Source organism: Mustela nivalis (assembly GCF_964662115.1).
Source record: "Mustela nivalis genome assembly, chromosome: 6".
In the NCBI taxonomy this organism is placed as follows: Eukaryota; Metazoa; Chordata; class Mammalia; order Carnivora; family Mustelidae; genus Mustela; species Mustela nivalis.
Genome location: NC_139025.1, coordinates 93,139,023 through 93,156,090, shown reverse-complemented (window position 1 = coordinate 93,156,090; position 17,068 = coordinate 93,139,023). Strand labels below are relative to the sequence as shown.

General features: G+C 35.4%; 1 protein-coding gene across 1 annotated transcript; it reads right to left on the bottom strand.

Annotated features, from left to right (window-relative positions):
* Nucleotides 1-15,135: 15,135 nt before the first annotated feature.
* Nucleotides 15,136-16,074, bottom strand: LOC309867734 (olfactory receptor 4F3/4F16/4F29-like; the record flags this gene model as incomplete). The annotated part of the gene is made up of 1 exon (XM_082736805.1): nucleotides 15,136-16,074. The coding sequence occupies one exon, from the start codon at nucleotides 16,072-16,074 to the stop codon at nucleotides 15,136-15,138; it is 939 nt and encodes a 312-aa protein (XP_082592931.1).
* Between the last annotated feature and the right edge of the window lie 994 nt (nucleotides 16,075-17,068).

Genomic DNA, 17,068 nt, shown 5'->3' with positions numbered 1-17,068 from the left:
ATCACTAAATTCTATACCTGAAACCGATACTGCACAATGTGTTAACTAACTAGAATTTAAATAAAAATTTGAAATAAACAAACAAAAAAAAAAGAAATGACATCATTTATTGCTGCCACACTTTGAGTGCTCACTCTACTCATTTCAGTGCTCATTTGGAAGAACACAACAGTCGTACAATATTTGAAAAAATGTTTATCACACCACACCATCATTTCTGCCTCTTTATAGCTTGCTGTCCTCAAAAGTCAAATAAATGTTCTCATTTATTTTAATAAAGCTTTCCCTTGAAGTTTCAGTACATTATGGTCAGGGTTTTTTTTGTTGTTTTATTTTTTTTTCTCACTTCTATAAGTCACCAACTCAATAAACCCATTGGAAATACATAAACTGCACACATAAAAACTACAAATAAGGTAGTATACAGTATATGCCATACAAACGGTAGAGAAAATTATTTGCTCAATGTGTGAGGGGGAAAAAAAAGAAATTCAGAGGAAGGACCAGCTTTATCCAATAAGGTCAAGGATTTCAGGTAGAGGATGGAATGTAATGTGTCCTATTTTTTTTTAAGATTTTATTAATTATTTATTTGAGAGAGAGAGAGAGAAAGCAACAAAGGGAAGGGAAAGGATAAGCAGACACGTCACTGAGTGCAAGTAAGACACAGGCCTTGATCCCAGAGACCCAAGATTATAGTCTGAGCCAAAATCAAAAGTCCAACATTTAACCACCTGAGCAACCCAGGTGTCCCATGATGTGTCCTCTTAAATATGACAGGAAACACCTTAATCTACAACTGTAGTCTTTTGCTATTAACTAATATCTTAAAAGTTTTATTTGTATTGTCCAAAGTTCTTAAGTGTAAAAGTTAGTAAATATTTCGACTGAAATGTTGGTTAATAACCACTCCACACTCAGGAACCAGTGATTCTAACACTGTTTCTCTACCATCTTTGAAATAGACCCCACACACATAGAAGAATATTTCTTATCTCTTATATCATATCATAATAACCATAACTAATAGTCTCTATTCAGAGGCACCCCAACCTTGCTTGCAGATGGAAGCAAACCTACACGTAACACTCAGTTTCATGAAGCTTGGCAATAACCTGAGAGGTAGAAAGAAACAGGGAAGAGAGGAAATAGAAAGTAATATGAAAAGAGAGAAAGACACAACGAAAGGAGAAATTAGAAAAGACACATACTGCAGGGCCTGGGTGGCTCAGTCAGTTAAGCCTCTGACTCTCAATCTCAGCTCAGGTTTTAATCTCAGGGTCATGAGTTGGGCCCCACACTAGGTGTGGAGCCTACTTAAACACACACACACACACACACACACACACACACTATGATAATGAAAGAAAAAGAGACCATACAAGGACAGAGGGGGTAAGTTCAGAAGAGTTCAGATAAAATTAGGAAAAGTTTTCAATTAGCAATAATCGCGCCTCGGATAAACCTCATTGGCTACGATACTGCCACTGCGCAAAGCTGAGTTCAGATAAAATTAAACAGGAAGATCCAATTCCCACCTCTGAATAAGTAAATGAATTTGAGAAGGCAAACTCCTTCAGTACATATGGTGACTATCACATATGGTAATGAATGGAAAGATTGCTTTTTATAATGCAATGCAAATGAAAATCACCCATTGGTTTTAAGTGTTACCCTAACTTGGAAGGCCACAAAAGAGCTGTATATAGCTTGGGCTCTGAAGTCTGTGATATCTGTTTTCAAATCAGACTCCACTACAACGTGCTATATGAGCATGGGAAAGTTACCTAACCTCTCCAAGCCTCAGTTTCCTCATTTACAAAAGCAAATAACAACACCTCCCTTGCAGGGCATGGTGGGAGCTAGGTGATACGATGATATAATGTAACATGTACCAATGCAGTACCTACCTCATTGTAAGGGTACCACACAGTAAATGGTACCTAATAACTAGTAAGGACCAACTAGCTGTGTGTCCTAGTTCTGAGTTCCAAGTCTTAAAAATTTTTGAATTTTGAATCCATTATTTTGAGACAATTAAGAAGAACTGGTTTCAGTTTAGGTTTTCTTGTCTATGCTGGTGTTTAATAGCTTGGAAGTCTTCATTAGGGATATTTCCTATAGAATAATTTTTTCGCTCCTAAGTGGAAACACTTCTCAGGGCTTGATTTGTAAGAAGTCTATGTCCTGACAAATAATAAGAAGGGTTGTGCCATTTTCACAACCTCCCTAGAGCCAAAGTTATAAATAAACTCTCACAAAAACTATTCTGAAGCCTTTCTTGAGCACATCAGATAATACTGGTCATTTGTACCTGCATGGGGTTAGGGTGCTTCATGCGGTTCCCAAAGGTGTGTCCATCCAGATAAAAATTTACATAAACTTCTCTAAAAAGAGGAGGCAAACCCACAAATACCTCCCTTTCAGGAAATAATTTGCTCTCTAACTCCCTTTTCCAAGATCCATTTAGCACCTTTAGCTATAACTGTTGCTAACTCTGTACAAATAGAAAATACAAGGAGAATTTACGTATGTCAACATATCAGTTATAGATGCAGATGACAACTCAGGCCACTGTAGTCCTAGTTCTGTTTATTACTATTCAACTGTGCCTTCTTATTTAATTATTTCACTAATTAAAATGTATTTACTTAGAATCTGTTTTTGTTAGATGCTTGGAAAGACAATGCCTACCTCACATCTTAAGTCACTATCCACAATCATAGTAAGATGAATGCCATAGACTTAGTAACACCTGAGTAAAGCAGGAGAAAGCCACGGATGTGGTAATCAGAAAAATAAAGTGGAAAATGCAGGACTGAGCAGAACTTTTATAAATAGTAATATTATAATACATAAAGAGAGTCTAAAGAATCATTTCAAGCAGATACTGCAATATAGAAATCAGTTAAGTTCAAGATATTCTGAGATAATAGTGAAAAGTGCAGGATGCCCAGAGAATGGAAAATGTTTAAAGAACAGTAGAAAATAAGATGAGAAGGAAAGTTGAGATCAGTTTTATCTGACCTAAGGCTCTAACTTCAGATGGTGGAGTAATAAATACTGTTAATAAATAAAAGGGAATAAAGACTTAGAGCAAGAAATTAATGCATGAGACCAGTGCTGGAGGAAGATGATTCATTTGCCAGTGTGACAGAAAGGCTGGAAGGAAAGATTAAGCAAGAAAGAAGCCCAATTAAGAGACTGGTCTAATAGAATGGAGCTGACCTGAGAAAACCTTCATGACATTACCAAAACCATCTCTACCCCTAGATTGGAGAAACCTTTGTTCTCTGATTTTCTTACCATTCTTATCCCCCTCATCTACCTGTTTTGTGAAGGGAACTAAGAGATCAGCATCACTAAAGATTTAGATTTGGTCCCCCAACCAGATCCTATTGAGGATCATTACAGACATACACAAAGAGCTTTATAAAAACAATGTCACAGTAAGAGTGAAAGCTAATTACAGTCCCAGAGGGAAGTGACCAAGTGATGCTGCTGAGATCTGGGACTGCCAGACTGTGATCACTTGACCTGGGGAATTATCACCTAAGTCCATTTTAGTTTTCCCAGTATAGCTAAGCAGAGAGGCTATTCATGAGAAGAAATAAGAGTTTGTAGTTTTCTGAGAAAGAGACTCTTTGCCATTTTCTAGGACAATTTGGAGTCTTTATTTTATTGTAACTGAATATGCATTCCACAGAAAAATATAAAGTGGACTTTTGCATTTTTAATCATTTTATGATCATTTCAATAGTACATATTCCATCTTAGAAATGCAAAAATACAGAGAAGTATTTTTAAAGTCTTGCCAGAATATTTTGAGTTTGTTTTTAAAAGAAAGAATATTTTCAAATGTGAAAATAAAGTGCTTTTGGAAATCAATCTTTTGCATATTGTTTTATTGACTCCATAGAACAGCATAGCAGAGTAAGCACTATTCAATTTATGTATTAAACTAGATTATATATCTAATAAAGCTTAGTTTCATCTTTGAACTCAAAACTACACAATTCATTCTTGTTCTTCTCTTCAGCATTCTTCTTTGACACAAATTTTGTCAAAGTACAAGATAAAGATAGAATGTTACCCACCTATTTTATAAGGCAAAATCAAAGTACCAGGCAAGAACACCACCACAACAAAGAAAATTAGCAGTCACATCACTTTTGAAAATAGATAAAAAATTCTAGCTTAAAAAAGAAGTATGTCCTCTTGTCTTCCCTCTATAACAAAGTGACAAGGCTCTCACCAAACCTCATTCATTATAACCCTTCCTTTCTTGTGCACTCAAGAACCACTCCAGCTTTCCCCCCTCTCTCTTCTACATTATCTGTACTTTCTTCTCTATTGTACGGTTCCACTCAGTTTTCACCATGTATTATATCTCCTATCTTACTAAAATTTCTTGATCCAACTTTCCCTTCTGGCTACTGCTCCATTACTCTAAATACCTTTGCAACAAAATTCCTCAAAAGAGTTGCCTCTACTCTCTTGGTCCAATTCCTCTCCTCTATTTTCTTTCAAATTCACTCCAAACAAAATTTGCCTGCACAACCCCCACTAAATTCTTTCAATTCTCTCATGACCTCTGTATCAAAATATAATGATCAAGTCTCAGTCCTCATCTTTTAACCATCATCTACTCCAATCTTCATGTACATTTTCTTCATTTGGCTTCTCAGGTACCATACAACCCTGGTTTTCCTACTAAGTCATTGGTGGCTCTTCCTTAGTCTCCATTAATTGTTACTTACACTCTGATCTCCTGATTTTTTAAGAATACCAGGTCTCATGCCTTTTCTATCTATATTCATGCTCCAGGTTTTCTCATCTAGTACCTTGCCCTTAAATAACATCTGTGTATCAGCTAAAATCACCCTCAATGGGGAAAACCAGAGAGGTTTTCCTCCACAGTCAGGAATAAGACAGGAGTGTCCACTCTCACCATTACTATTTAACAAAATACTGGAAGTCTTAGCATCAGCAATCAGACAACAAAAATAAATAAAAGGCATCCAACTTGCAAGGAAGAAATCTAACTTCAACTATTTGCAAATAACATCATACTCTACAGAGAAAACCCAAAAGACTCTACAAAAAAAAAAAATTCTAGAACTAATACATGAATTTAGCAAAGTTGCAGGATACAAAATCAATGTGCAGAAATCAGTTGCATTTCTATACAGCAATAACAAAGCAGCAGGAAAAGAGATCAAGGAATCCATCCCATTTACAACTACACCAAAAACAATAACATACCTAGGAGAAAACCAAATCAAAGTTTCTGTACTCTGAAGACTATGGAATGCTTACAAAAGAATGTGAAAAGGATACAAAGAAATGGCAAAATATTCCATGCTCATGGATTGGAAGAAAAAGCATTGTTAAAATGCCTATACAAGGGGCGCCTGGGTGGCTTAGTGGGTTAAAGCCTCTGCCTTCGGCTCAGGTCATGATCTCGGAGTCCTGGGATTGAGCCCCACATCCGGCTCTCTGCTCAGCAGGGAGCCTGCTTCCTCCTCTCTCTCTCTACCTGCCTCTCTGCCTACTTGTGATCTCTGTCTGTCAAATAAATAAATAAATAAAATCTTTTTAAAAACATTTTTTAAATGTCTATAAGATCCAAAGCAATCTGCATATTTAATGCAGTCCCTATCAAAATAGAGGCAGCTTTTTTTTCCACAGAGTTTTCACTGAGCTGGGACAAACAATCCTAAAATTTGTATGGAACCAGACACAAAGACCCTGAATAGTCAAAGCAATCCTGAAAAAGAATAGCAATGATGGAGGCATCACAATTCCAGACTTCAAGCCATATTACAAAGCTTGACTGTATTACAAAGATGACTACAAAGCACTCATCAAGAAAGTAAGGTAATGGCACAAAAACAGACACATAGATCAATGGAAAGAATAGAAAACCGAGAAATGGACCCACAGCAATATGGTCAATTAATCTTTGACAAAGCAGGAAAGGATATTCAATGGAAAAAAGACAGTCTCTTCAACAAATGGTGTTAGGAAAACTGGACAGCAACATGCAGAAGAATGAAACTGGGCCACTTTCTTATATTACACACAAAAATAAATTCAAAATGAATGAAAGATCTAAATGTGAGACAGGAATCCATCAAAATCCTTGAGGAAACACAGGCAGCAACCTCTTTGACCTCAGCCACAGCAACTTCTTACTAGACATGACACCAGAGACAAGGGAAACAAAAGCAAAAATGAACTATTGAGACTTCATCAGGATAAAAAACTTCTGCACAATGAAACAATCATCAAGAAAATGACAAGGCAATCTACAGAATGGGAGAAGATATTTGCAAATGCCATATATCAGATAAAAGGTTAGTATCCAAAATCTATAAAGAACTTATCAAACTAAATACCCCAAACCAAAGAATCCAGTTATGAAATGGGCAGAGGACATGAATAGACATTTTTCCAAAGACATACAGATGGCTAAAAGGCATATGAAAACATGCTCAACACCACTCATCATCAGGGGTATACAAATCAAAATCATGATAAGATACCCCCTTTTAGCCATTTTAGAATGGCTAAAATTAAGAACCCAGGAAACAACAGGTGTTGATGAGAATGTGGAGAAAGAGGAACCATTTGCACTATTGGTGGAAATGCAAACTAGTGCAGCCACTCAGGAAAACAGAATGGAGTTTCCTTAAAAAATTGAAAATAGAACTACCCTATGACCCAGCAATTGCATTACTAGGTATTTACCCAAAGTGTACAAAAATACAGATTCAAAGGGGTACATGCCCCCCAATATAGCATTATCAACCAAACTATGGGGAAAGCCCAAATGTCCATCGACTGGTGAATGAAAAAAGAAAAAGTGATATAGGGGTGCCTACATGGCTCAGTTTGTTAAGCATCTGTCTTCAGCTCAGGTCATGATTCCAGGGTCCTCGGATTGAATCTTGTGTCTGGCTCCCTGCTCAGTGAAGAGTCTCCTTCTCCCTCCGCACCCTGCCCTCTCACATTCTCTCTCACTCTCTCTCAAATAAACAAAATCTTTAAAAAAAAAAAAAGTGATATACATACAAACACACACACACACAATGGAATGTTACTCAGCCATCAACAACAATGAAATTTTGCCATTTACAACAACATGGCTGGAGCTAGACTGTATGATGCTAAGTGAAATTAATTAGTTCAGAAAGAGATATACCATATTATTTCATTCATATGTGGAATTAAAAAAAAAAACAGAGGAACACATGGGAAGGAAAATGGAAAAAAGAGAGGGAAGCAATATAAGAGACTCAACGATAGAAAACAAACTGAAGGTTGATGGAAGGAGGTAGGTGGTGTGGGATGGATAAATGGGTGATAGGTATTAAGAAGGGCACTTATTATGATGAGCACTGGGTGTTTTATGGAAGTGATGAACCCTTAAATTTAAATAATTAATTAAAAATAAAAAGTTAATCAAATAAATAAATAAATAAATGGCATCTGTGTATCAATGTCTTGCTCATACTTCTAATCTGTATATCAGGCACACTTATCCAGATACCTACTTTACATTTCCACTTGGATATTTAAAAAGCATCTTCAATGAAACATGCACACAACTGAGTTCCTACTTTAACCTCCTCCTTCATCTTAAGTGATGACAAATCCATCTCTCCAACTGCTTATGTCAATAACTTGGGAATCATTTCTCTAAAATTCAATATCCATTAAATGGCAAATTTTGTTAGCTAACCCTTCAAAATCTCATCATTTCTTACTATTTGCATTGCTACCCAAACCACAAGTTCCCTTAAATCTTCCCTTAATCTGCAACACAGTAGTAATTTACCACTACCTAGACCACTGTACCACTTTTCCTAGACTATTCTTAGCAAGACACCAGACATAAAGTTAATTTTACTTTTCCTTTTTTCTTTTTCAATTTATTTTAAAAAATTCAATTTCCAATGCAGGGCTTGAACTCAAAACCCTGAGATCAAGACCTGAGATCAAGAATCAGAGCCTCAATTGACTGAGCCACTTGGATGCCCCAAAGTTAATTTTAAATGTAAATGATATCATGTCACCTCCCTGCTCAGAATCCTCCAATGAACCCCCTTTCCCAAAGTAAAAGGCAAATATGTTACAGTGATTTACAGAATCTTGTATGATTTGGTCTCACTTTACCTCCATGAATAGTCTCCTACTATTTTCCCTCTTATACTGACAAATTCACATACCTTCTTGCTGTTTCTTGAATACAACCAAGCACATTACACATTCATACTGACTATCCTCTTGGCCAGGGATGCCCTTCTCCCTGATATTTAATTAATAATCCACATATATATGTCAGTGGATTATTATATATATAATATTATATATTATATATTTCATATATTATATATAAAATATATATAATAAAAATATATATGATAAAATAATATAGTATATCATATATAATATTAGTATATTAATATAGGATATAAATGTATTGGAATATTATTATATATAAAATATATAATATATAATTATAGTAAATCTATAAAATATATTATTGTATTATATTAATATTAGATATTATAGTTATATTAATTTATAATATATAATATTATATATATCCACTATATATATTAATCTACTGACATATATATATGTGTATATATATATATATATATATATATATATATATATAAAAAATCCACTTCCCAAGGATGCCTACACCCTGACTACCCTATTCAGAAGTGCAAGCCACTCCCCAGAACCCTGGAGTTTCAGATTCACCTTAACCTCTTCTATTATACTGGTAGTGCACTTATTTCTATTGAACTTACTATAAGACTTGTTTATTTGGCTTATTATTTATTGTCTGGATAGCTGAACAATGTTAGGAATTTTATATACACATGTAAAATATATATATATATATATATAATATACAATATTATATATATGTGTGTGTGTGTATATATATATATATATTTATTTATTTATTTATTTATATTTATATGTTAAATACCTATATTTTTTAACTGAGCTATCCCAAAAGCCTACAATAATGGCTGGCTCTCAGTAGACACTTTGTATTTGCTGTATAAATGAAAAATTGAAGAGGGGAGCAGGAAAAAATGGTAAGGGAGAGGATGAGAATCACTCCTGGGTTTCTTGTTTTCGTGTCTGGATAGATAACAGTGGAAGAAGACACAGTTTTAAGTGATGATCATAAGGCTCATTTTGCATTTATTCAGTCAAAGGATGTATGAAAGACACCAGAAGATATGTTACATATGAATCTGGGATCTCAGAAGAGACAAGGACTATGTTTCATATAATAGTGTGATATAAAATGATTACAGATCAGAAGAGAAATGATTATTCACCAAATGGTATGAAGAAAATTAAAAAGCAAATTTGAGAAATATAGATTTCTCCTCTTCTATTATTTCCACTAAAAATAATTTTGAGGTGGATAAAATATTTTAGAAACACATGTTCAGGGGCACCTGGACGGCTCAGTCATTAAGCATCTGCCTTCAGCTCAGGTCATGATCCCAGGGTCCTGGAATCGAGCCCCACGTTGGGCTCCCTGCTTGGTGAGAAGCCTGCTTCTCCCTCTTCCACTCCCCTTGCTTGTTTTCACTCTCGCTGTGTCTCTTGTCAAATAAATAAATAAAATCTTAAAAAAAAAAAACATGTTCATGGATATTCTTTAGTCATTAGAATGGAAAAGGACTAAGAATAAAACTTAGTGATAATAAAGAATAAAACTATAAAGCCACATTTTAAAACTCCATGAAGTTAGTGTCAAGGAAATCATTACTTTCATGTTGCAGAATATTATAGGTAAAATTAAAAAGAAACCAACAAATTGGGGGAAATATTTTGAACACAAATATGATAATAAAGGAGTTAATAACCAGGTGGTGGGTATTGGAGAGGGCACGGATTGCATGGAGCACTGGGTGTGGTGCAAAAATAATGTATACTGTTATGCTGAAAATAAATAAAAAATAAATTTTAAAAAAAGAGAAAAAATAATGAATACTGTTATGCTGAAAAAATAAAAAATTAAAAAACAACAACAAAAATAAATAAATAAAAAATAATAAAAAATAAAGGAGCTAATGTCCTCAACATATATGTGTAACTGATAAATCAATATGACAGAACTAATATTCTATATATGAAGATGGGGAGGAAGAACACCTCAGCAAACGTTCTACTTCAAATAAGAAAAAAATGTGCGACTATTCTTTGCCTGCCCTAAATCACTTTTTCCCTTTCACTGATGGTTGTTCCCCATCTCCTCCATTTGGGAAATGCTCCTCCTCAAATTCATGTAGTTCTTTGGAGGCTCTCAGCCAGAGAATATGTTGGCCCCTACACACTGGGGTGGGCATGTGATCCAGACCCAGCCCATGGAAGACCCGTCACAGTTAGGATCACAAACCATAAGTGACTCTTAATCTCACAAAACAAACTGAGGGTTGCTGGGGGGAAGGGGTTTGGGAGAAGGGGGTGGGATTATGGACATTGGGGAGGGTATGTGCTTTGGTGAGTGCTGTGAAGTGTGTAAACCTGGTGATTCACAGACCTGTACCCCTGGGGATAAAAATATATGTTTATAAAAAATAAAAAGTTAAAAAAAAAAAAAAAAAAAAAAAAAACAATGCCAGCTAAGATCCTTTCACTGAGTTTTAATATGGAACTGAGAAAGAAAACTGTTCCCTTTTCTATGAGGTTGCTCTGCTGGAATGATTTAAACTTGGGAGTTGTTTTCAGACTCTCCTCTCTCCCAACACCATATATAAAGAAATCTATGTGTGAAACAAAATGAGATTAAGGTACAGAGACAGAATTAAAAGAAAGAGGGAAGAGAGAAAGAAAGAGAGAGAGCAGCAAGAGAAACAGAGTGAATAAGAGAGAAAATCTGAGAGTGTAAAATTGAGTGAATCCCTGGAGTCCATGAGGCTGATGCCACTCTTGGACAACACCAATAACCTGAGTCAATAAATTCCTTTTTTTAAATTATTTTTATTAAATATAATGTATTATTTGCCACAAAGGTACAGGTCTGTGAATCATCAGGCTTACACATTTCACAGCACTCACCATAGCACATACCCTCCCCAATGCCCATAATCCAACCACCTTCTCCCCACCTACCTCCCCCCAGCAACCCTCAGTTTGTTTTGTGAGATTAAGAGTCTCTAATGGTTTGTCTCCCTCCCGATCCTATCTTGTTTCATTTTTTCCTTCCCTACCCCTCACAACCCCCCAGCCTACCTCTCAATTCCTTTTTTATCAAATTCATCAATTCCGTTTTTATCTGGAGTGCCTTGGTGGCTCAGTTGGTTTAGTGCCCGCCTTTGGCTCAGGTCATTATCTCAGTGTCCTGGGATCAAGCCCTAATTTGGGTTCCCCACTCAGCAGGGGGTCTGCTTCTCCCTCTGCCCCTCCTTCCACTCATGTGTGCAAGCTCTCTCTCTCTCTCCCGCTCAAATAAATAAAATCTTTAAAAATAAAATAAAATATCTTTTTTTATTAATGTGGTTTTAAAATTTGTTACCTTAAGCAGTTTTAGGTGTATGGTTCGAGTGTTAAGTGCTTTAATATTGTTGTAAAACATCTCTAGATCTTTTTCCTTTTGCAAGACTATCTATTTTTTTTTTGTTCTTTTAAACTAGCTTTGACTGAATTCCTGACACATGTAATTCAAAGAGTTCAGGTAAATAACAATATTTGAAAAATTAAAAGCATACATAAATTGAAAAAGTCTGGAAAAAGATTTTATCTTTTTTGTCTTTTAAACTGTCAAATATTTTTAATACATGGTCATATTCCGTACTTTGGGAGGGGTACTAAAGTGGATATACTGCTTAGAAGGTAAAAATCTTTGGGGAGAAATGATAATGTGAATAAAGAGTTTAAAAGATTATGATCCCCTATTAACTCCAAATATATCAACCTATGAATATAGGAAGAAATCTGAAATATAGACAATATATATGCGAGATTTTCAAGACAGAGTAAAAATTTAAAGATAATCTAATTGGCCAATGCTGGAGGAATAACAAATATGATACAGTCATGTAATGCAATACTAAATTATTAAATAATTAATATTATTACAAAATAATTTTAATTTGTACCCCAATATTTAATAATGTGAATAACTTCTCAGCATATAATATTCATCAAAAAGGATAAAAATGCAGAGACCATTAAATCCCTATTTTGTAAATATATGTTTTTATTTAGGCATAGAAAAACACTAAAAATAAGTATACCAAGATATTACTACTAATTATCTCTATGTGGTGATTTTATGGATGATTGCTATTTTATCATCTCTAATTTACAAATAAATTTTTCTTCGTTAGAAGAATTTTCTTTTATTAAAGAAAAATAATATTTTCTTAAATAAATAATAAAACATAGAGGAGTCCACATTAAAAGTAATGGAAAATAAAATATTCCTAGAACCAGAGATGTGTTTATCAGTATTCTTTTGATTGTAAATGACAGAACTTCACTTTAAATGGACTTAAGCAAGAGGGTTAATGTATAACATATAATGTAATGTATCATTTATTCACTCAGCTGGTAACCAAACTAATTGGAGGGCAAGAATGAAGCTAAATGCTCAAAGGCAGCTGGAACCAAGAAACTGATTACCAAGTGATTACATCTTCTCCCACATAACTTTTTTCAGTATCCCAGACTTGATTTTTGACAGCAGGAAATATGATTGCCAGAAGTTTCTATAAATACAGCTCCAAGAGGGATTTAGTTTGGTTTCATTCTATTCTCAAATCCAACATCCTGGGGGAAATGCTCAGACCTGGCCCCATCTTGTTTAGAGGCTCATAACTACACCCTTTAACATGGCTAAGAGATGTGCATTATGACTGGTTCAGAAGCCCAACCTTTGATCAATAGTTGGGGTTAAAGAAGTAGGATTTAACTATTGTGTTCATAATCATACTACATGGTTACTGCAAGAAAAAGCTACATTTACAAGAGAAGGAGGTTGCTCATTTGAGCAAACAATAGACTAGATGTCCACTAAAAGTAGTTGTTTCTTCAGAGTAAAAAGAATGACCTTTAAAAGTAGATGATACAGAAAACCTTTCGGCACTATGAAGTTGAAGAATGTATCTGCTAACAGATACAGACCTGAGAGAAAAGCAGAAAGACAAAAGACTAGGACGGGTAGGCCATTTTCTAAATCTGTGTAATCATGTAAACAGTGAAGAATCTGGGAATCCCTGCTGGAGCTATTAAATGTTATTGAATCAATGAAAGAGAAAACTGAGTGGAATTTCCATTTTAAAAACACAGCTTCCAAATAAATTTTAGGGAAATTGAGCATAAGCGGTAGCTAGTAAACTGATAATATATGTATTGGTTTTCCAAGTGTCCAACAGAGGGCTCAAAAAAATGAATGAATTATATAAGAGCAATGGAAATCAAAAGAAGAAGTATATAAATTAACAAGTGAGATATAATATGAGGTAAATAATAACCATTTATAAGACAATAGGAATATTAATAAACTGGTTAAGATATATGGAGTATGTGTAAGGATATATAAGGTTAAGATTTATTTGCACTACATCTCTGAGAAGGAGCCTTGGTTGCTCTTTATTGAAATGGATAGGAACTGGAATTTCTAAATCTGTGTACATATACCCGCATTCTGAGAGAAGAGAACACAATCACGTATATAAAGCCTCCCAAACTAAAATTTAGCTTGTAATGACTCAAATCATGTAAATGCAATGGGAATAGTATTGTGACAACAGAAGAAAAAGGAAGAACCTGGGTATTTACAAATGAAAATAAGAATGAATCTTAAAGAACACAGGGGTTAGACAGCCTGAAACATAGTACAAACAAAAGTCAAAAGTTAAGTCTTGTGAGACCAGCCAGAATGGTGATTTGGTCTAACGATCTTACATCATCAAAATCTGACATGATTAAATATTTGAATAATCCATCTAACTCCTCTTACTCTGATTCCCTACTCATTAATGTCCTTTTCATCACCTGACTTCTCAGAAATTTGCCTATAATGAAACAGTAAGTTAGGTTTTCATGACAGTTCAGACCACTTTACTAATTTTTAACAGCAAATTGATAGACTGCCATCTTGCTATACATATATTTGAATCAGTGTCAAAATATTTAGTGTCAATAGCAAGCATTCCCTTATATAACCCACTTGGACATTGACAAGATTCAATTTTGAATTCTAGACCATAGTAAATTCATCAAGGTCATGTCTCCTGAGAGACAAACAATTGGCCTTCTCTGGAAGATACTTTTTATCACACCACATACTTCCTCCAACCAGAGGCAGCAACACAATTTCTCAGTTAAGATTCTTTTTTTTTATATATATATATAATTTTGTATTTTTTATAAACATATATTTTTATCCCCAGGGGTACAGGTCTGTGAATCACCAGGTTTACACACTTCACAGCACTCACCAAAGCACATACCCTCCCCAATGTCCATAATCCCACCCCCTTCTCCCAAACCCCCTCCCCCCAGCAACCCTCAGTTTGTTTTGTGAGATTAAGAGTCACTTATGGTTTGTCTCCCTCCCAATCCCATCTTGTTTCATTTATTCTTCAGTTAAGATTCTTTTTTTTTTAATTATTTTTTATTTATTTTCAGCATAACAGTATTATTTTTGCACCACACCCAGAGCTCCATGCAATCCGTGCCCTCTATAATGCCCACCACCTGGTACCCCACCCTCCCACCTCCCCGCCACTTCAAAACCCTCAGATGGTTTTTCAGAGTCCATAGTGTGGTATATATACACAATGGAATACTATGCAGCCATCAAAAGAAATGAAATCTTGCCATTTGCAACAACATGGATGGAACTAGAGCGTATCATGCTTAGCGAAATAAGTCAAGCAGAGAAAGACAACTATCATATGATCTCCCTGATATGAGGAAGTGGTGATGCAACATGGAGGCTTCAGTTAAGATTCTTAAAGAACAATACTATTTTCATCTGGAACACCTAAACAGTAATAGGTTCTTGGAAACTGATACTGAAACCATAGAAATTTAACGTTATCTCAAGTCAGTAAGAAAACTCCCTAATACTTTTGTCATTTATGAAATCCTTCTATAAGCAATAAATTGACTACATACTTTCCTCATTGCCACTTTCATTTCTTTGTTCCTAAATGTATAGATGACGGAATTAAAAAAGGGAGTAAGAACTGCATCAAAAACAGCAAGAAATTTGTCTAAGTGTGATGTGGGGTGAGGCCAGATATAAACAAAGATGCAAGGACCAAAGAACAAAATCACCACCATGACATGAGTTGACAAAGTGGAAAGGGCCTTGGATGAGCCTCTTGAGGAGTGTTTCCAAACAGTGATCAGGATAAAGCTGTAGGAGACAAACAATATGAAGAATGATCCCAGAGATATAAATCCACTGTTGGCTGTGACCATGAACTCTAAATTGTAGGTATCTGTGCAGGCAAGTTTGAGGAACCGAGGGAAGTCACAGTAAAAGCTGTCTAATAAATTAGGGCCACAGAATGGCAATTTTATAACAAAAAGCAGTTGAATTGCAGAGTGGGTCAAGCCAATTACCCATGCGGCGACCAGAAGCAAAATACACATTTTTCGGTTCATAATAGTCAAATAGTGCAGAGGCTTACATATGGCAACATATCTGTCAAAAGCCATGGCAATGAGCAGCACCATCTCCACACCACCAATGACATGAAGAAAGAAGATTTGAGTGATACAGCCACCAAAGGAGATGACTTTACGCTTTCTAAAAAGATCATAAATCATCTTGGGAGAAATGACAGAAGAAACCCCCAGGTCAATGAAGGAGAGGTTGGCCAACAGAAAATACATGGGGGAGTGTAAGTGTGGGTTAGAAGCCACGGTGAACATGATGAGGGAGTTTCCCAACATGCTTGCCACATAAAACGTGGAGGAGAAAACAAAGAGAAGAACTTGGATCTCCCAAGAGTTGGTGAGTCCCAGGAACACAAACTCTGACACCACAGAATGATTCACGCCATCCATTACTTTATCAGCTAGAATGTTTCCAAATAAAAGAAAATAAAAAAGAATCTAAAATAAGAATGTTAATAAAGTTCTTTATTACAATAATTATTCAAGGCTGTGAAGACTATCCCCTCAATTCCCTCAATTCCCCCCCACAGGGCCATTATTAAATAAGCATTTTACCTGGTATCACCTAAAACAGTTGCGTCACTTACATATGCAACATCCCTAACACCATGGCTTCCAGGGCTATTCATCTATTAACAAGAAAATGAAGCAAATATGAAAACATTTTACATGCACATAGCAAGGCTTGGGAGAGGCAGGAAAGGCAATATAGTACAAAACAAGGGAAAAAGGAAAGAGGAGGTAAGAAAGATGGCATTTGCCATACTTCACTGGTACTCTTTTAATTGTTCATGGAACAATTCTTCAGCCATTCAAGTTGTCTCATTTCTTTCCCTTGTTAATCTTAGGCACATAATATGTCTCTTATAGTCATACTTATACCTTGTTAATACATACTTATACTTGTTAATCATATTTGCAATTCACACAATGCCCACAGGGTAACAGTGAGTGTAAGAGAACCAGGCATAGGGTATAGAGGTTATTCAAGAGGATGATAGGATTGAGGCAAGCATAGATTAGATATTAATGGCACAGAGTATTTGCATGGGCACCCAGAAAGTGCAAGTACCTAGTAGAATGGTTAGCAGCCCAGACATGACCAAAAGTACAAGAATGAAGGGGGTTTTATGGGAAGTTAAGGAAGCCAGTTTAATTTATCTGTCCAGATTCTTCATAATCTCTGAAGTTTATGAGCCTTGGTTATAGCTATTGGAGCCCTAAGTTTTTGAAATTTGCTAGGGATAAAGAAATGCACACTAACGGTGTAATTGCCACGTAACTACTGACTCTCTCCTATCCCTCCATCAGCCTTAGCCCCTTTTATCCCTCTTATCTCATCTCTCTGCTTCAACTCTGTCAAGTCTCTGGGATCCAATGCCAA